Source organism: Cherax quadricarinatus, chromosome 72 (assembly GCF_038502225.1).
Source record: "Cherax quadricarinatus isolate ZL_2023a chromosome 72, ASM3850222v1, whole genome shotgun sequence".
NCBI classification, from domain to species: Eukaryota; Metazoa; Arthropoda; class Malacostraca; order Decapoda; family Parastacidae; genus Cherax; species Cherax quadricarinatus.
In genome coordinates, this window is record NC_091363.1 from 23,021,948 (window position 1) to 23,044,343 (window position 22,396).

At 41.7% G+C, this 22,396-nt stretch overlaps 1 protein-coding gene across 1 annotated transcript in view; it reads left to right on the plus strand.

The window, feature by feature from the left end:
- Nucleotides 1-22,176, plus strand: part of LOC138854885 (protein Star-like) — a 138,845-nt gene extending 116,669 nt beyond the window's left edge. Inside the window, exons 5-6 of the mRNA XM_070100471.1 lie at nt 6,025-6,175; nt 21,850-22,176. Of these exons, the coding sequence (XP_069956572.1) occupies nt 6,025-6,175; nt 21,850-22,041 (343 nt within the window). The 3' untranslated portion in view covers nt 22,042-22,176. The remainder of the gene's footprint in view (nt 1-6,024; nt 6,176-21,849) is intronic.
- Nucleotides 22,177-22,396: the final 220 nt, after the last annotated feature.

Sequence of the window (22,396 nt, forward strand, 5' to 3'; positions counted from 1 at the left end):
CATATACTCTGCTCTTCTTAAAACACTTCTGCTTTGTAAAAACCTCTCGTAAGCTACCTTCTTCTCTTTTATCACACCCTTTACTTCATCATTCCACCAATCACTCCTCTTTCCTCCTGCCCCCACCCTCCTATAACCACAAACTTCTGCCCCACATTCTAATACTGCATTTTTAAAACTATTCCAACCCTCTTCAACCCCCCCACTACTCATCTTTGCACTAGCCCACCTTTCTGCCAATAGTCGCTTATATCTCGCCCGAACTTCCTCCTCCCTTAGTTTATACACTTTCACCTCCCTCTTACTTGTTGTTGCCACCTTCCTCTTTTCCCATCTACCTCTTACTCTAACTGTAGCTACAACTAAATAATGATCTGATATATCAGTTGCCCCTCTATAAACATGTACATCCTGGAGCCTACCCATCAACCTTTCATCCACCAATACATAATCTAACAAACTACTTTCATTACGTGCTACATCATACCTTGTATATTTATTTATCCTCTTTTTCATAAAATATGTATTACTTATTACCAAATTTCTTTCTACACATAGCTCAATTAAAGGCTCCCCATTTACATTTACCCCTGGCACCCCAAATTTACCTACTACTCCCTCCATAACATTTTTACCCACTTTAGCATTGAAATCCCCAACCACCATTACTCTCACACTTGATTCAAAACTCCCCACGCATTCACTTAACATTTCCCAGAATCTCTCTCTCTCCTCTACACTTCTCTCTTCTCCAGGTGCATACACGCTTACTATAACCCACTTTTCACATCCAATCTTTATTTTACTCCACATAATCCTTGAACTTATGCATTTGTAGTCCCTCTTTTCCTGCCATAGCTTATCCTTCAACATTATTGCTACTCCTTCTTTAGCTCTAACTCTATTTGAAACCCCTGACCTAATCCCATTTATTCCTCTCCATTGAAACTCTCCCACCCCCTTCAGCTTTGTTTCACTTAAAGCCAGGACATCCAGTTTCTTCTCATTCATAACATCCACAATCATCTCTTTCTTATCATTTGCACAACATCCACGCACATTCAGACTTCCCACTTTGACAATTTTCTTCTTCTTATTCTTTTTAGTAATCTTTACAGGAAAAGGGGTTACTAGCCCATTGTTCCCGGCATTTTAGTTGACTTTTACAACACGCATGGCTTACGGAGGAAAGATTCTTATTCCACTTCCCCATGGATATAAAAGGAAAAGTAATAAGACCAAGAACTATTAAGATAAAATCAAAGAAAACTCAGATGAGTGTGTATAAATAAACGTGTACATGTATGTGTAGTGTGACCTAAGTGTAAGTAGAAGTAGCAAGACGTACCTGTAATCTTTCATATTTATGAGACAGACAAAAGACACCAGCAATCCTACCATCATGTAAAACAATTACAGGCTTTCATTTTACACTCACTTGGCAGGACGGTAGTACCTCCCTGGGTGGTTGCTCTCTACCAACCTACTACCCCAGCCTTCTCCTTTTTGCAACATTTACCACCCAGGCTTCATACCATTATAAGAGCGTTGGTATAACTATACATTACCTTCTTTGCTTTTATGAATAGATTTTTTTGTCTCCACAGACTCCTCTGTGCACCATTCACCTGTTTCCCTCTCATAAATTCTATGACTCACATCTGCTGACAAAACCACTCCCAAATATCGGGATACATACACTTCCTCCATGCTCCTTCCTTCTAATCTGATATCCAGTTTTTCATTACCTAAATTATTTGTTATCCTCATCACCTTACTCTTTCCAATTTTCACTTTTAAATTTCCTTATTTTATATACCCTATCAAACTTGTCCACCAGCTTCTTCAACTTATTTTTTTATTAACATATCGCAGGGTGGCCTGAAAAGGAAGAACTTCTATCATTCACTCCATCACTGTCTTGCCAGAGGTACGCTCACGCTAAAGTTAAAAAACTGCAACATTAACACCCCTCTTTCAGAGTGCAGACACTGTACGTCCCACCTCCAGGACTCAAGTCCGGCCTGCCGGTTTCCCTGAATCCCTTCATAAATGTTACCATACTCACACTCCAACAGCACGTCAAGTGATAAAAACCATTTGCCTCCTCTCACTCCTATCTAAGACACTCACGCATACTTACTGGAAGTCCAAGACCCTCGCACACAAAATCTCTTCTACCGTTACTTTTACCTCTGCCACCTCTCTTCATAAATTTCCAAAAGCATAGTGTCATCAGCAAAAAGCAACAGTGACAACTCCCACTTTGTATTAGATTCTTTATCTTTTAATCTCACACCTCATGCCAACACCCGAGCATTCACTTCTCTTACAATCCCATGTTTAAGGTGCCCCATGGCCTGGTGGCTAAAGCTCTCTCTTCACACGGCGAGGGTCTGGTTTGATTCCCAGCGAGGGTAGAAACAGGCGTGTTTCTTTACACCGGTTGTCTATATTCCCCATCAGTAAAATGGGTACCTGGGAGTTCGTCGACTAGTGTGGGTCGCATACTGTGACATAACTGACCCAATTTGACCGAAATGCTCTCTGTAACAAACGGCTTTCTGTATCGTAGTATGCCACTGATGTCATCTAGGCCTGTATACCTTGCCCATGTACTTGTAGAAATAAAGATATATTATATTATTATTATTAAATATATTGAAGAACCATCGTGACATCACACATCCCTATCTAAGGCCTACATAATCTAGCCTGAGCCTCACTATCCTCGTAAAAACTCTTCACTGTTTTCAGTAATCTACCTCCTATTCCAAACATTTACAACATCTGCCACATTCCCCACCCCGTATCTTACCAATCACACGCCTGTTGCAAATCCATAAATGCAGCATAACATCTTCATCCTTATCTAAATACTGTTCACCTAGATGTTTCACTGTAAACACTTGGTCTATACACCCCGTACCCTTTCTAAAGCCTCCTTGTTCATCTGCTATCTTCCTCTCTGTCTTAGTCATTTTTATTTCAATAAAAATTCTACCATACACTTTACCTGGTATACTCAACAGCCTTATTGCCTTATAAATCTAAGCTCTCTTTTGTCCCCCTTTCCTTTATATATAAAAAAAAGTATGCGTGCTCTCTGGCAATCCTTGGGTACCTTACCCTCTTCCATACATTAAATAAAATCACCAACCATTCCAAAACTATATCCTTACCTGCTTTTAACATTTATGTCTTTAATCAATCCCAGCTACTTTACTCCCTTTCATTCTACCTGATTCATCCACCTTTTCCCCCCACACTCATAACTGGCTGTTCCTCATACCTACAAGATGTCATACCTCCCTGCCCAATGCACGAAATCACAGCTTCCCTATCTTCATCAACATTTAATAGTTCTTCAAAATATTTCCTACGTCTTCCAAAACCTTCAACTCTCCATCTAATAACTCTCCATTCATTTTTCCACTGTCAGATTCATTCGTTCATTAGGCATTCTCAACTTATTAATTTCAATCTAAAATTTTCTTATTCTCAACAAAATTTTTTCATAGCATTTCACCTACTCTTCTCATTTTCTGACATTATATATTCTTTCACCACTCCCTTAATTAACCTCTCCTTTTCTCTTCACATACTCCTCCCTCCCACAGGAGATATGTTCGATGTTATACTCACCCCAAGATCCTTTTCCTTGAGTGAAGTTTGCAGTCTTTGGCCACCTAGACTATACTGTGTCTGCGGTCTTCTTTGCCCTTCCTCAATCTTCATGACTTTCCATTTGGCAGGGTTAAATTAGAGGAGCCAGTTGCTGAACCAAGCTTCCAACCTACCCAGGTCTCTTTGTACTCCTGCCTGATCCTGACCTGATTTAATTCTCCTCACTAACTTCACAGTATCTGCAAATAGGGACACTTCTGAATCTATCCCTACCAAAAATAACATTGGTCCTAGGGCTGACCCCTGTGGAACCATGCTTGTCACAGGCGCCCACTCTGATACCTTGTCACGTACCATGACTCGTTGTTGCCTCCCTGTCAGATATTCTCTGATCCATTGCAGTGCCCTTCCTGTTATATGTGCCTGATCCTCTACCTTTGCACTAATCTCTTCTGAGGAACTGTTTCGAATGCCTTCTTGCAATCCAAGAAAATGCAAGCTATGCACCCCTCTCGTCTTACTTCTCTTACCAGTCATAAAACCCCAGTAGGTCTGTGACACAGGATTTGCCTTCCATGAATCCGTGATGGTTGTCGTTTATAAGTTTGCTCCATTCTAGGTGCTCCACCACTCTCCTCCTGATAATGTTCCGCACAACTTTGCATACTATACACATCAGTGACACTGGTCTATAGTTTAGTGCCTTGTGTCTGTTTCATTTCTTAAAAATGGGGACTACATTTGCCTTCTTCCATACCTCAGGAAGTTGCCCAGTTTCAATAGATGTGTTGAAAATTGTTGTTAGTGGCACGCACAGAGTCTCTGCTCCCTCTCTATGGACCCACGGAAAGATGTCCAATCCCACCGCTTTTGAGATATCTATATCATTTAGCAGCATCTTCACCTCCTCCTTGGTTGTGATTATTTCATCCAATACTTGTTGGTATGTCCCTTGTTGGAGTATCCCCTGTTCTGACTTTCTGGAGTACTTCCTGACTCCATTGTAAGTACTTCTTTAACTCTCATGATGAGGTCCTCACATACTTCTTGGTCGTTTCTTGTGAACTCCCCACCTTCCTTCCCCTGCCTGATTACCCAGTCCTTGACTGTTGTCTTTCTCCTGATGTGGCTGTACAACAGCTTCAGGTCAGACTTAACTTTCGATTCTGTGTCGTTTTCATACTGTCGCTGGGCCTCCCTCCTTATTTGTGCATACTCGTATCTGGCTCTTCGACTAATCTCTATTTTCCTGGGTTCTTTGTCTTCTGTACTTTTTCCATTCTCTGGTGCACTTAATTGTTGCCTCCTTTCACCTTTGGGTAAACCAAGGGCTCGTTCTGGTCTTTCCATTATTTCTGTTTCCATTCAGAACCTCTCCTCTGCCTCCTTACATTTTGTCACGTAGTACATTTCGTTTACTCATGTTCCTACCAATTCTCTTTCCCACTAAACCTTCTGCACGAAGTTCCTCAGCCTGTGTAGTCCCTCCATTTGTAGTGTGGCTTCTCCCATCTTACTCCTGTTACCCTTTCCACTTGTACCTCTACTGTGTATTCAAAGCTCAGAACCACGTGATCATTAGCTCCAAGAGGCCTATCACATGTAATGTCCTCCATGTCCGAACTACTCAGGTTGAATACTAGGTTAAGTATTGCTGGTTCATCCCCACCTGTCTCTCTGGTAGTGTCCCTAACACGTTGTTGCATGAGGTTTTCCAGTACCACATCCATAATTTGGCTCTCTGTTTCGTGTACCCCCATGTGGCTCAAGGTTTTCCCAATCAGTCTCCTTATGGTTGAAATCACCCATGACTAGAAGCTTTGCTCTACCCGTGAGAGCTCTTCTGGCCACCCCAGCTAGTGTATCCAACATTGCTCTGTTGTTTTCTTCATATTCTTGTCTTGGCCTCCTGCAGCTTTGTGGTGGGCTGTACATCATTGCAATGACTACCTTGTGTCCCCCAGACTGAATTGTACCTACTATGTAGTACCTTTCACCAATTTCGCCCATCCCTTTTATTTCCTCAAATCCCCATCGTTTTTTAATGAGCAGTGCAACGCCTCCTCTTCCTGTGTGTGTATGTGTGTGTGTGTGTGTGTGTGTGTGTGTGTGTGTGAGTGTACTCACCTATTTGTGGTTGCAGGTGTGTGTGTGTGTGTGTGTGTGTGTGTGTGTGTGTGTGTGTGTGTGTGTGTGTGTGTGTGTGTGTGTGTGTGTGTACTCACCTAGTTACTCACCTGGTTGTGGTTGCAGGGGTTGAGTCATAGCTCCTGGCCCCGCCTCTTCCCTGGCCTCTACTGGGTCACTCTTCCTGCTCCATGTGTGTGTGTTCAGGTGTGTATATATATTACATAATATTGCTAATATTTTTAAAACGGCTCTCTTTTTTTTCCACAGACCGAGTGGGCATAAAGGAGTTTTAGGGCAAATTGGCAACTCCACTTCAGCTATAAAAGTGAAAGCTTTCCCACTGTACTCCATTCTTCTGTCACTTAATGTGACGGTTGTTGACTTTTTCTCCCTCGACATCGAAGGTGTTGAGATGAAGGTGAGGGACTTCTTTCAATTTTTAAAATTGCTTTAAACACAGACAAATATTAATACTTTAGACACACACATACACAAACATACGTATATATTCACACAAAAAAGCACGTGAATATATATATATATATATATATATATATATATATATATATATATATATATATATATATATATATATATATATATATATATATTATCACACTGGCCGATTCCCACCAAGGCAGGGTCGCCCGAAAAAGAAAAACTTTCACCATCATTCACTCCATCACTGTCTTGCCAGAGGGGTGCTTTACACTACAGTTATAAAACTGCAACATTAACACCCCTCCTTCCTACTGCCGGCACATTATTTCCTATCTCCAGGAATCAAGTTCGGCCTGCCGGTTTCCCTGAATCCCTTCATAAATGTTACCTTGCTTACACTCCAACAACACCTCAAGTCCTAAAAACCATTTGTCTCCATTCGCTCCTCTCTAACATGTTTACACAAGCTTGCTGGAAATCCAAGCCCCTCGCTCACGGAACCTCCTTTACCCCCTCCCTCCAACCTTTCCTAGGCAGACCCCTATCCTGCCTTACCTCCACTTCAGATTTATACACTCTCGAAGTCATTCGATATCGTTCCACCCTCTCTCCATGTCCAAGCCATCTCAATAAACCCTCCTCAGCACTCTGGATAATAGTTTCGGTAATCCAACACCTCCTCCTAATCTCCAAACTACAGATTCTCTGCATTATATTCACACCACACATTACCCTCAGACATGACATCACTGCCTCCAACCTTCTCCTTGTTGCAACATTCACACACACACACACACACACACACACACACACAGAGAGAGAGAGAGAGAGAGAGAGAGAGAGAGAGAGAGAGAGAGAGAGAGAGAGAGAGAGAGAGAGAGAGAGAGGGAGAGAGAGGAGAAAGACATCTACAGCCGTCTCACCCTCCACTAACAGTCCCAGCGGCAGAACCTGAGGACAAATCAGCAAAACACAGGAGGTGCAACAAATCATGGTCCACCCTTCCAGGCACCTAGGTTGTGCTCTCGCTGTCACCGGAAGGGCACACCGCCAACAACTGCCTGCGAGATACCAGGTGCAATTACTGCTACAAGAAAGGACATCAGGAGGACCAGTGTCAAAGAATAAGGAACTTGACAGACAGGACCACCTGTTTAGAGACCTGTTCTCGGAACAAACCAGCAGGATCTCTGAACTGGTGAACACTCTCACACGTCACCCACTCAGCTACTCCTATCTCAGCCCAGCAGGCGGTGCTATGCCTTATACAAGACCACAGACCTACATCCCTGCAGCTGCCTCAGTACCCTACCTCTCTCAAGGGCAGGCACCTTACATGCCTTACACACCCACCACTCAAGCTGACCACATCATGAGGAGCCAGTCTATCAGCATCCTGTCGGCCAACATTAGAGGTTTCATTGCTAATGTTGGAGAGCTCACACATAGTTTTGTGAACACTCGACGTCCCGACATGATAGCTGTTGTTGAAACATTTTTGGACGACAGGACTCCAAAAAAAATTTGCAAGAATTGCTGGCTGCACCTCATGGATGAGAAGAGACAGTCAAGGGCAAGGAGGAGGTGTTGCTGTGTGCTTCTCTAAAAGTGTTCATGCCCAGCACATTGATGTTGCCACCCCTACACATCTTGAAATGATGTTCTTCAAGCTCTGCATAAACACTAGTACCTCTGTACTAGCATGTGCAATGTACAGACCTCAGTGGCAACATGCAGACCCCATCAACTTCCTAATGGAAAATATGGGCTCCCTTCTGTTACAACACAACTGTCAACATATCATAATTGTTGGTGACCTCAACCAACCTCCACAGGATATAGTGTAAACCCCTGCGTTGACATGAACCAGTCAACGCAGGGGTTTACACTGTACCCTGTGGAGGCTGCGACAAGATTTATGTAGATGAAACAGCAAAAAACCTCGACACCCGCCTCAATGAACACATTTACGCATGTAGGAACGACAACTTAAACAACGCCTGTGTACAACACCGAAATTCCACCAATCATCTCATGAAATTCAGGGACGCCCAGTTAGTGATCAAAGAAGCCAATTTCCGCAAACGCAAGTGCCTTGAATCTTCACTAATAGCTGTTTCTAATATAATTAAACAAAACAAAGGCAGCTTCATCATCTCTGAAGTCTTAGCAAGAATCCTCCTGAAAACAGTAAACCCTGCCATCACATAGTCTCTCCTGTTATACTACACATAACACATTACACTGAAACAGACCTTCTCTATCCAGCCTCCAATAGAAATATTTGTCTAACCTATTTTTATGTTACCCAAGTTATAGCTTTTATATCCTTTTACTCTTGTGCGAGTTAATTGCTCTACCATATTGTATTACTACTACTACTACTACTACTTATCTTACTACTACTACCACTAGTATTGCACCTCACTCTGAGCCTATATATACCCTCTGTGTCCATGTACTGTTTGTAACGGCTTGACAAAGCTCCTGGAGAGCGAAACGTTGCCACAATAAAAATGTCACATTAGTTGTACTTGTGTCCTTTTACTTTATAACACTGTTGATGTGACATCATGTGACATCAGGCGTGACGTCATGAGGGATGTCGTGGGGAGACATCGCGAGGTGACGTCCGGCCAGACGTCGTGGGTGACGTCTCGAGGTGACGTCGGGCAGACGTCCTGGAGTGACGTCGGGTGACATAGCGAGGTGACGTTGGGCAGACGGCGTTTGCCTGAAGTCACCCCACGACATCTGCCCAACGTCACCTCGCTACGTCACCCGACGTCCTGGGGTGACGTCGCGGGTGACGTCAGGAAGACTTCGTGGGTGACGTCGCGAGGTGACGTCAGGCAGTAGACAACAGCATGTGGCTTTGGACATCTGGGCTGCTAACCCACATGGCTCGTTCCACATGGCCTTATGCACATGTGGCTTCATAATCCCATCCCCTGCTACTCTCACCCCTCAACACACACACACACTATGGACACAGAAATCACCACACAACTGACCTGCTGAAATAGCCGTGCTGAACTGAACAACAACACAAACATACAGGTGATGTTGAAAACGTGACTGGAAAACATCGTGGAACGCTGTGAAGACCCAGTGACGCCACGAAGATTTTGAGGAAAATTCAGCAAATTTCGGCTTGGATCCTGCTGATCCTGTCTGAATAATGAAACTTGCAGACAGCCCGTAGGGAGATGGATGCTTCTTGTATGGGATGATGAAGTGGGCACAACATCTTCATGCTTCTTCCTTCCTCTCTCCTGGTAACATAACTGCTGAGATCACCGCTAAGCCATTAATATTGTCGACATATTACGTGAGGTGATCCAATAGTAGTGATCAATGATAAGGCACTTCAAAGGCTACGTTGCTTTATTTGGACTTCTTGGTGAACATCAAAATGGTATACAATACCGACAGGTTGTTAGGTAAGACACATATGTGTTGCATATGTGTCTTACCTAACAACCTGTCGGTATTGTGTACCATTTTGATGTTCATCTTGTCAGACACTGCAACACGTGGCATCTTGGTACAGAAAACACCTTGGACAAGCTTTTCAAGTAAGAAGTGTTGGATCTGAGAGGGACATGACCTCTCAGTGGTCACATTCTCACTACTACTACTACTACTACTACTACTCTGCACCTCTCCTTCCGACAGTATTTAAGTCTCCGCACTGTCGCTTGATCTTCAGATAGTTCCTGACTATGGAACTGAACTTCTCCAGGTCGAGGGACTGACAACCTCAAATTCTACGACTACAAGGGTGATGGACTGATTACATCGTCTTCACATCTCTACTGTTCCTGCCTATTTTCTGTATTCGACTGAAGAAGCCTACTGTGTAGGCGAAACGTTTCGGAATAAAGTTGTCTAACTGTTGCATATGTGTCTTACCGGACTTCTTGGTACACAGGCAGTGTGTTTAATTAAGTGCCCAGGCTCTAAGGGACATGCCCGCGAGAGAGGGAGAAGCAGAGCTGTTGACACTAGGATGCCTGGTCGCCAAGTGAGAGAGAGGTAGGTTTGGGTATGCCAACCTAGAGACCTGCCCGGTGGAAACTTTGGAAACTAGCCATGCAGGCTTACTGTTTACAGCTGGATCGAGTCCTGGTCATGCCACAGTTCTGTTGATGATTATATATATATATATATATATATATATATATATATATATATATATATATATATATATATATAGAAGTATATATATATATATATATAATATATATATATATATATATATATATATATATATATATATATATAGAAGTATATATATATATATATATATATATATATATATATATATATATATATATATATAGATATATATATATATATATATATATATATATAGATATATATATATATATATATATATATATATATATATATATATATATATATATATATATAGAAGTACCACCTCTATAGCTGGAATGGGGACCCTCATCCTCAGAGAAGACAATGAACGTACCTCAGGGAAAACTCAAGGTTCTCTCTACGTCTACAGCAGGACTCGAACCTGCTAACTCTGTATCTGAGTCCACAATTCTTTACCACGGAGCTAGACCCAAGATAAGTATGGGCGCTTAGCCGAAGCTAAGCGATGTTACCCCATACCCCCGGGCACCAAGCTCGTTTTGAAAGTTATTTCTTCGAATCCTACCACATGCAGTGGACAACGAAAGAGATCTGAAATGCTTAACAATTCGCAGTATTAGCAGGTTCGAGTCCTGCTGTGGGGGTATATGTAAAACTGGTCAATTAGCAAGAACTCATTTAAAATTAAGTCCTTTCTAAAATTTTCTCTTATACTTTTAAAGATATATTTTTTTCATTAATGTTAATGTAAAAAATTTTAATTTTGCTCCAGAAGAATCTTAGAAAACTTATCTAACCTTATTATAACAAGAACAATTTATTTTAGCCTAACCCAACTATATATATTTTAGATTTGTTTATAATAATTTAATACTAAACAAACACAGTAAAATATATTTTTTTTCGTTAGGTTCAGAATGATTTTGGCGAAATTATTGCATACACAAATTTTCGCTTGTCCTATATGGCAAGATGAGCGTTGCTATTTAAGCCAAGATAACAAGTTCTGCCTATTCAGCACGACATTAATATATATATATATATATATATATATATATATATATATATACACATCAATGAAATCACGAAACAAGTGCTATTGAAACATTTACCAATCTGCGGCAGGCCAGGGCTCGACCCCACGATATACTGTCCCGCCTCAAGAGACAACACAGCGTGCGTGTCACCATATTTATTCCGTCACTGATCCTACAAACAACTTGAGACTAGCTCGTTGAGGTGGGAATTTAAACAGGAGGCGGCTGAAACTAATCCTTGAGCATCCATTGCCACGAGTGTCCTTGCAACATGAAACAAGGCTAGTTCGCTAATCCCATGTTGTTTGAAGGATCGGTGGCGGAATGGATATGGTGACATGTAGGCTATGTTGTCTCTTGAGGTGGGACAATGTATCGTGGGGTCGAGTCCTGGCTAGCCGCAGTTTGGTAAATATAAATGTACATATTTATAGAGGGGCAACGGATATATCGGATGATTATTTAGTTGTAGCTACAGTTAGAGTAAGAGGTAGTGGGACAAAAGCAAAATGGCAACAGTAAGCGAGAGAGGTGAAAGTGTATAAACTAAGGGAGGAAGTTAGGGTGAGATATAAGCAACTAATGGCAGAAAGGTGGGCTGGTGCAAGTATGAGTAGTGTGGGGGTTGAAGAGGGTTGGAACAGTTTTAAAAATGCAGCATTAGAATATGGGGCAAAAATTTGTAGTTATAGGAGGGTGGGTGCAGGAGGAAAGAGGAGTGAGTGGTGGAATGATGAAGTAAAAGGTGATAAAGGAGAAAAAGGTACCATTATGAGAGTTTTTTTTTTTTTTTTTTTTTTTTTTTTGCAAAGCAGAAGTGTTATAAGAAGAGTAGAGTATATGGAGAGTAAAAGAAATGCAAAGAGAGTGGTGAGAGAGTGCAAAAGAAGAGCAGATGAAAGAGTGGGAGAGGCACTGTCAAGAAATTTTGATGAAAATAAGAAAAAAAATGGAGTGAGATAAACGAGTTAAGAAAGCCTAGGGAACGAATTTGTATATATATATATATATATATATATATATATATATATATATATATATATATATATATATATATATGCAATAAGATCACAGTAAACAGGTGATTTCAGAATATGCTAAACAATCACTGTGAAAGAATAGAGAAGTTCCAAGCGCTTTCGTGACTACTCACATTATCAAGGAACAATGAAAGTAAAGCATCAAAGGAAGGTATATAAAGGGGTAGCCCACACCTCACTATCAGATCCCACAACACCGAAACACCTGACGTGAGACAGCAGGCCCGCCGGCCGAACTAGACAAGTCCTTCATACAACCCACCAACAAACTATTCTACCCAAGAAATAAGAAATTTAAAAAATTATTTGTCCAATGTATTATTAAATTCTTCTCAAATTCTATTAATTATAAATGGATCTAATTTATATAAACCAAAGTAAATATTCATATTATTGTCAAAACTGCTTTTTATGAAACAAGATTCAATTATATTCCTGTCGACCATGGACTTGCTTGATACTACTTTCTCAACTTTTTGAAAATCAATTGGATGGTTAAAATCTCTTACATGAATAAATAGAGCATTGGAATCTTGTCCAGTTCTAATGCTATATTTATGTTGTTTTAATCTTAGTTCGAGATTTTTACCAGTTTGACCGTAATAAACTTTATCGCAAATTTTACAAGGAATCTTATAGACACATTCATCAGCATTTTGGAGGGAATTCCTTATCAAAAGTTTTTTTTTACTGTATCAAGATTTTTGAATACAACTTTAATATTAAAAGTCTTAAGAAGAGAAGGCATATCAACCAAGTTTTCATGGTAAGGGAGAACCAACATATTTTTAGTTGAATAAGGCTGGTTGTCCCTTTTTGGATTGCAAAAAGTATTTCTAGCAACTTTAAAAGATTTATCAATTACATTTCTTGGGTATTTCAAATCATTACCTATTTCATAATTTTTTTATATTTCCTCATCTATGAACTCTGGACCACAAATTCGTAAAGCTCTCAAAAACATTGATGAGAAAACAGACAGTTTAACTCTATCTTGATGGGAAGAATAATAGTGGACATAGGAACAGTTATTTGTAGGTTTTCTGTAAATTTTAAATTTGAATTCATTATTACGCTTAATAATTAAAACATCTAGAAAAGGCAATGAGTTAATTTTTTAAATTTCTTATTTCTTGGGTAGAATAGTTTGTTGGTGGGTTGTATGAAGGACCTGTCTAGTTCGGCCGGCGGGCCTGCTGTCTCGCGTCAGGTGTTTCGGTGTTGTGGGATCTGATAGTGAGGTGTGGGCTACCCCTTTATATACCTTCCTTTGATGCTTTACTTTCATTGTTCCTTGATAATGTGAGTAGTCACGAAAGCGCTTGGAACTTCTCTATTCTTTCACAGTGGTTGTTTTGCATATATATATATTTATATATATATATATATATATATATATATATATATATATATATATATATATATATATATATATATATATATATATATATATATATATATATATATATATATATATATATATATATATATATATATATATATATATATATATATATATATATATTTGCAGAAAAACCACTGAAAAAAAATATTAGAATCTCAAGCGCTTTTCGATTTCTTATCAAGAAACTGTAACAATAAAAATTCAACGGGACGATAATTAAGGAACGAGACCGCACTATAAACACAATGAAATATTTTTTTTTCTCTTTAGGTTCAGAATGGTTTTTCCGAAATTATTACATACATAAATTTTTGCAAAGTTACCTTACAACACGTGACTTTTTTTGTAATGATGTAAATAAAACACAGCTAATATTGAAATTAAGACACATGTGCAACATCTGGGTATCTTTATTGTAGACGTTTCGCCATCCAGTAGCTTTATCAATATAAATTCCAGGACATAACTTGAAGACAGTAGAACTATGTACAGAAGATGAGGTAATCAGTCCCTCAACCTAGGAGTAGGTGTGAAGAGCACCATAGTCGTGGAGATTCTGAAGCAGAAGAAAGGAGCCTGGCGCTTATATAGTAACGTCAGGTGTAGCAGATGAGGGCATAGTCACTGGTAGGCGGGATTCCCCAGTGGAAGTAGGTCCTTCCCAAAGAGATGGGTTAGTTGTAGTAGTAGTTGTCGTAGCCGTGAAGGTTATGTACATGTCCTCAGAATCAAGATTCCATGATGTTGCAGTGTCTGACAAGTTGTGTACGAATGGTATATAATACCGACAAGATGAGATTAAGACACATGTGCAACATCTGGGTATCTTTAGTCCTACTGTCTTCAAGTTATGTCCTAGAATTTGTATTGATAAAGCCACTGGATGGCGAAACGTCTACAATAAAGATACCCAGATGTTGCACATGTGTCTTAATTTCATCTTGTCGGTATTATATACCATTCTTGCACAACAGCTAATATTCTACCAATGTATCTTAATGTATCTCAAGTTCTTCTCATATTTGATTAACTTTAAATAATTCGAATTTGTATAACCCAAATGCAACATTCGTAATATTTTAAATCGTATGTTTTTTAAACATGATTCTATTATATTCCCCTCAATCATGAAAGTCAATTGGATGTTTAAAATTTTTAACATTTGAGAGAGTTTACAAAGGTTGGGTAGCCAGGAAATACAATGTTAATGACCAATCTAAAGTCAGAACACTTGTGGCCGTAGCTTGCTACAGGAACTAATTTCTTTCTTACCGTTTTTGATACCAGTCTCACGAGCAGCACAAATAATACATACACGAAACAAGTGGTTTCAAACAAATTTCAATACTGTGACCGGCAGAAGATCGAACCCGAGATATTTAACCATCCTCCTGGGAAGCTAGGTAAATTTGTTAAACTTCTCGATGCCTCAGTGAGTGAATTAAGAGGTGTTTGAGTATAATTGCACTCTGCTTTGTGGTTGCAGAGGTCGATTCACAGTTTTTGTCCCCGTATCTTCGCTGATCGCTTGTAAGGCCACTCTTCCCCTGCTTCATGAGCAGTATTTTTTCCTCTTCTTAAAGCTCTGTATGGATCCTGCCCCCACTACTTCACTCTCCAGACTGTTCCATTTCTTGACAAACCAAAGGCTGAAGAAATACTTCTTAACATCCCTATGACTCATCTGAGTTTTAACTTTCAATTGGGTCCCCTTGTTCCTGTCTCCCATCTCTGAAACATGCTCGACCTGTCAACCTTTTCAATTCATCTCAGTATTTCATATATTGTTATCAAGTCTTCACTATTTTCCCTGACCTCCAGTGTCGTCAGGTTAATTTCCCTTAGCCTCTCCTCGAAGGACTTACCTCTTAGCTCCGGGACTAATCTTGTTGCTAACCTTTCCACTTTCTCTAATTTCTTGACGGTGTACACGGTGTACAGTGTGTTGAATAACTCCTTAGGTGTCGAAACAGTATTCTTAGGTTTCCCAGGCGCGCATATGTTGCAGCACATAGTTGATGTGCGGAATGACTCCTTAGGTGTCGAAACAGTATTCTTAGGTTTCCCAGGCGCGCATATGTTGCAGCACATAGTTGACGTGCGTCTCAGGAAATGTGCTCGGTATACTACTCATCCCAAGATCTTTTTATTGACTGAGGTTTTCAGTCTTTGACCCCCTAGGATGTGTGTGTGTGTGTGTGTGTGTGTGTGTGTGTGTGTACTCGCCTCTTTGTGACTGCAGGGGTTGAGTCATGCCTCCTCTCCCCTTTTCTTCACTGATCACTACTAGGCCCTCCCTCCCTGCTCCATGAGATTTATCAACCCTCTTCTTAAAGCTGTGTATGGTTTCTGCCTCCACTACATCACTTACTAGGCTATTCCACTTCCTAACAACTCTGACTGAAAAAATACTTTCAAACATCCTTTTGACACATCTGAGTCTTCAGCTTCGAACTGTGACGCATTGTTTCTGTGTCCCATCTCTGGAACATCCTGTCTTTGTCCACCTCGTCAATTCCTAGCAGTATTTTATATGTCGTTATCATGTCTCCCTTAACCCACTTGTCCTCCATTGTCGTCAGGCCGATTTCCCTTAAACTTTCTTTGTAGGACATTCCCCTTAGCTCCGGGACTGGTCTTGTTGCAAACCAATGCACTTTTGTGTGTGCATTAAGTAGGGAGGAACACGGCTCAGCGGCTTCTCAAAGGATGCCGCCTTTTCACACCTAGGTGTGAAATTTCGCACCTATGTGATAACGACCCTTCCGGTCCCATGCCTCGCCGACCCACGCCCACCCCCGCCCGTGCCCACTCGCCCCCGCGCCCACCCCCGCCCGTGCCCACTCGCGCCCGCGCCCACCCACTCCCACCCGCGCCCACCCGCATCTGCGCCCACCCGCACCTGCGCCCACCCGCGCCCGCGCCGCCCCTGCAGCGCCTTCTGCAGCGTCCGCCGGATCGCCCCCGCTCCCCGAATTTTTTTCCGATTTTTTTCGAATTTTTTTGAATTTCATTTTCTTGTGCTCTCTAATTCCTCGGATCAACACCCTCCCCCCCACACCTCCCAACATCCACTTCTACCCTCTATGTCCAAATGTTCCTCCTTCACTTCTTCAGATCAAGACCTCCCTCTCCATCCCCCCCCAAAAAAAAATGAATTTTCTTATATTCTCCACTTCCTCGGATCAAGTTTTGAGGTTCCCACTATGGGTACTCCTCTCACTTCCATCTCCCCATACCCTGTAAACCCAATATTTCTCCTCCACTTCCTTGGATCAAGACCTCCATCCCTTCCCCCCCCTAAAAAAATCCATTTTCTTGCATTCTCCAACTCCTCGGATCAAGATTTACCCTCCTTCTCCCCCCTCCCCAAAAAATTCTCGATTTTTTTTTTAATTTCTTATGATCTTTAACTCCTAGGATCAACACCCTCCCCCATACCTCCCACTACCCACTTCCATCTCCCATACCCTCTAAGCCCAAATATTCCTGCGCCATCTCCTTGGATCAATACTTCCTTCTCCCTCACACGACCCCCATCCACCCTCTAAACCCAATATCCCTGCTCCACTTTCTCAAATCAAGACCTCCCTCTCCATCTCCCCCCCCCCGTAAAAAAAATCCATTTTCTTGTAATCCCCAACTCCTCGGATCAACACCTCTCTCTCACCTACACCTCCCAATTCCACCCCATCCCAAAATCGCTGATTCGCCTCCTCGGATCAAGATCACCCTCCTTGGATTAACTTTTCTCGATATCAATAATACAAAGATTTTCCCTCCACTTCCTTGGATCAAATTTTTGGGCCTATGGAGGTCTAAACAAGTAACTTCCTTGCATGCATGACGTCACCCCACCTGTGTTTACTCAGTGGTCAGTGACGTCACGTAATGACCTCACACACAAGCCAACAGGCCAAATCAGGTCTGTCACCATAACCTTCTTTTCGGCTCCCAGGTTCCACAACAACACCCACAACCCACTACTTATAACCTCTTTTTTGGTATCTCTAGTTCAACAACAATACCCACAACACACTTCATTTTCCAGCTGTATAGTCCTTGTGGCTTAGCGCTTCTTTTTGATTATAATAATAATAACTTCATTTACCATTTTATTTGACAATTTCTCCCTTTTCGTTACAAATTATTTTTCGTAAATGACACTAATACACATTTTCACTCTTAACCAGGATAACCCAAATAATTCCTCATTTTCGTTAATACCCACAACAATCCACAATTTTTTTACATAATACAACAAAAGATTCTCATGTCACGAATTGAGATTTCAATTCTATAAGGGTTGTTGAGGTGGTTCGGACATGTAGAGAGAATGGAGCGAAACAGAATGACTTCAAGAGTGTATCAGTCTGTAGTGGAAGGAAGGCGGAGTAGGGGTCGGCCTAGGAAAGGTTGGAGGGAGGGGGTAAAGGAGGTTTTGTGTGCGAGGGGCTTGGACTTCCAGCAGGCATGCATGAGCGTGTTTGATAGGAGTGAATGGAGACAAATGGTTTTTAATACTTGACGTGCTGTTGGAGTGTGAGCAAAGTAACATTTATGAAGGGATTCAGGGAAACCGGCAGGCCGGACTTGAGTCCTGGAGATGGGAAGTACAGTGTCTGCACTCTGAAGGAGGGGTGTTAATATTGCAGTTTAAAAACTGTAGTGTAAAGCACCCTTCTGGCAAGACAGTGATGGAGTGAATGATGGTGAAAGTTTTTCTTTTTCGGGCCACCCTGCCTTGGTGGGAATTGGCCAGTGTGATAATAAAAATAATAAAAAACCTCCACTCTCTACACCATACAACTCTAGACATACGCCAAGCGAGGACTGCTTGGCGAGTCTTATCTGACTGACTGGTCTCAGATATAGATCTCAGGTCAGACCCACCAAGTAACTCTTCTCTCTCTACCTCAACACCAACACTCATTTCTACCATAGAGAGAATTTAAGCCTAGATATGCTACTCAATCCGTTATTTTAAAATACATTCACACAATACCTTTAATTTTAGTAAAATTCCCATATTTCAGTAAAATTCTAATACAATCCTCTTCTTACCCCTTCTCCACACCCCCCAAACCTTACCTCTTCATACCCACCCACCCATCTTCCAACACTTCACTCTCCCACCAACATCTCCCAACACTTCACTCTCCCACCAACACCTCACTCTCCCACCAACACCTCACTCTCCCACCAACATCTCACTCTCCCACCAACATCTCCCAACACCTCACTCTCCCACCAACATCTCCCAACACCTCACTCTCCCAACAACATCTCCCAACACTTCACTCTCCCACCAACATCTCCCAACACTTCACTCTCCCACCAACATCTCCTAACACCTCACTCTCCCAACAACATCTCCCAACACTTCACTCTCCCACCAACATCTCCCAACACTTCACTCTCCCACCAACATCTCCCAACACCTCACTCTCCCAACAACATCTCCCAGCACTTCACTCTCCCACCAACATCTCCCAACACCTCACTCTCCCACCAACATCTCCCAACACTTCACTCTCCCACCAACATCTCCCAACACCTCACTCTCCCACCAACATCTCCCAACACTTCACTCTCCCACCAACATCTCCCAACACTTCACTCTCCCACCAACATCTCCCAACACCTCACTCTCCCACCAACATCTCCCAACACTTCACTCTCCCACCAACATCTCCCAACACCTCACTCTCCCACCAACATCTCCCAACACTTCACTCTCCCACCAACATCTCCCAACACTTCACTCTCCCACCAACATCTCCCAACACCTCACTCTCCCACCAACACCTCACTCTCCCACCAACACTTCACTCTCCCACCAACACTTCACTCTCCCACCAACATCTCCCAACACTTCACTCTCCCACCAACATCTCCCAACACTTCACTCTCCCACCAACACCTCACTCTCCCACCAACACCTCACTCTCCCACCAACACTTCACTCTCCCACCAACATCTCCACCAAGACACAATTTTCACTCATAACCCACAATTTTTCTCGTTTTAACTATTTCATCAGTAAAAGTCACCACAACACTTACAACTTATAACCACTTTTCGGCAATTTTACTAGTCACAATTTTACATACTACGAATTTAATACCCACACCCACACACACACACCCACACACACACACACACACACACACACACACACACACACACACACACACACACACACACACACACACACACACACACACACTTCTCTCAATAACTGTTAAGAAATATTCTGTCATCTACATCCTTTAACAACTCACTACAGAACAACCCCAGACTACTTTGAACACCATCAAAACATTCTCATACAACTTTTGAATACTCTCAAACTGGCTATCCACTATTTGCACATTAATCCAGCCTACATTGAAGCAGAGAAATTCAAGCACATCCCACAGTGTTATAACTGCTACTCTTTCTTGCGCACCATTAAGAGTGCCCCAACAAGGACAAGGAGTTCTGCTCTATCTGCGGCAAAGGACATGATTTCAAGCCTTGTACCATCACCACACCACCTAGATGCCTGAACTACAAGAATGATCACCGCTGCCAAGTGTCCCACTAGGCGAGAAGTACTCAAGAAACAACTTGAACAGCAGAAGAAAACCACTACTCAATCTACAACATATGCTGCTATTACCAAGCTCCAAGCAGATACCACGAAAATTCTCATGTACGCTCTTGTACGCAATGTAGCTACAACTGGATCATTCAACACCACCATCAATAAACTCTTCAAACTCAACAACTTGCCAAGCTTTACACTCTGACTCTCCACCTTCGTCGGACATTATGAAATCCACTACAAGTGCTGTCAAGATCTCAGCAAAACCACCTCCACAGCCTCCCTCCATCAAGGGAATGGACTAATCACAGACCATTGAGACGCCGCCAAATCCCACCAATGAGAAGCCACCAGCACCCTCTCCCTCCACCTCCACCACCGATCAGTCATCGACCCCACCAGCCTCTGAGACCAAGCCAACCTTCTACGGTAGGCCTGGTGTATCGCTCTACACCACGAAAACATATAACAACGCAATGCTTGTCCAAGAACTCATACAACCACTCCAGTATGGAACTGTCAAGTTCACCTGTGATGCAGAACCACCCATTCCCTTAGACGACTTACTCTATCACCTCAACACTCCTGGACCAGATCCCACAATCCCATTCAAAATGTGGCACCTCACAAGAACGAAGTTCAACACTCTCTCCAATGGTTCAGTTGAATAACTAACTTCTCAACGACCATTCACGGCCAAGCTGAAGTCCCCCAGTAGTTTGCTATTTAGCTATAGCTGGGGTGTGGCTCCAATCGACCCTAATATAGCCACCTTCTCGGCCCTTCCTGCCGTCTCCTGCCCGCCTCCTGCAGTACAACCTCACTCAGCTCGCCAGCTGCCCACCGCTGAAATCAGCAATGCTCACGCATCGACATCGATACCTGTAGTATATCCGCACAATTTGCACAATTTCCCTCCTCTACCATCATCCCAACCCTTTCCCATATTTCCATCCTAACCCATCCTTCTTCCTTCCCCATCTTACTGAAGCTCCGGTCATACAAGCTTCAAGCACCACTCTTTTGTCGATCCTTATTAACCAACGCTGTTCGTCTAGGTGTACCCTCGGTAATTTTCCCTCACTCATCCTATCATTCTTTTCACTCTGAGAGGTTCCGGGCCCGGTTCAATTCCTTCGCTGCCTAGTTTAGCCCCGGCTCTTTTTTTTATTTCTGTAGGCTTTTCCTCTCCCAACCTATTCTTCATCTATCCTCATTTGCCTCCCCTCACCCTCCTCACCCATTATGGGTTCTTACCTGTGCGTTATTTTAGTTATCTAGGATTGTGTTATAATATTCGTTGTTCCATATAATTTATTTGTTATAGCTCGGATTAGCATTTTATATATTTTTTTTAACATTTCTATAGCAACAGAAAAAAAAAAACTTCTTTAAAACAAAATTTTTAATCAATTTATCTGTAATCTTAAAATGTTACTTTCTGTGTTACTTCAGGTATTAAGAACAATTCCTTGGGACAAGATCAAATTCCGTCTCATGTGTGTGGAGATCAACCATGTTCCAGAAGGTGCTAATGCTGTAACAGAATATATGAAGCTTCAGGGTTACAAGTTCCTTGGTATCAAAGAAATTGATGCCTGGTTCGGCTGGCCAGACCTCTTAAAACAAACCATGAAGAAAATCTAAACCGTTTATGTGTTTTATCGCTGATATATTCACTTTTTTTTTTTAAATGTGAAGGTGCTTCATGTTATTTATGTGGCGTGATGTTTTTTTTTAGACTGATGGCTGTGTGGGAAATGTATTTCATGACTGAGGTTTACAGTTTACAAATTATACAAACTAAATGTCTGCACATTGTGTAAAACAACTATCCTCGACTTAATGGCATGAAATACATTGTTGAAATACAGTACCTCGGGATACGAACTAATTCGTTCCGGAAGGCTGTTCGAGTGCTGATACCGGAGGGGAACTTTTTCCCATAAGGAATAATGTAGATTAATCCTTTTCAGACCCCCAAAAATACACTTACAAAAGC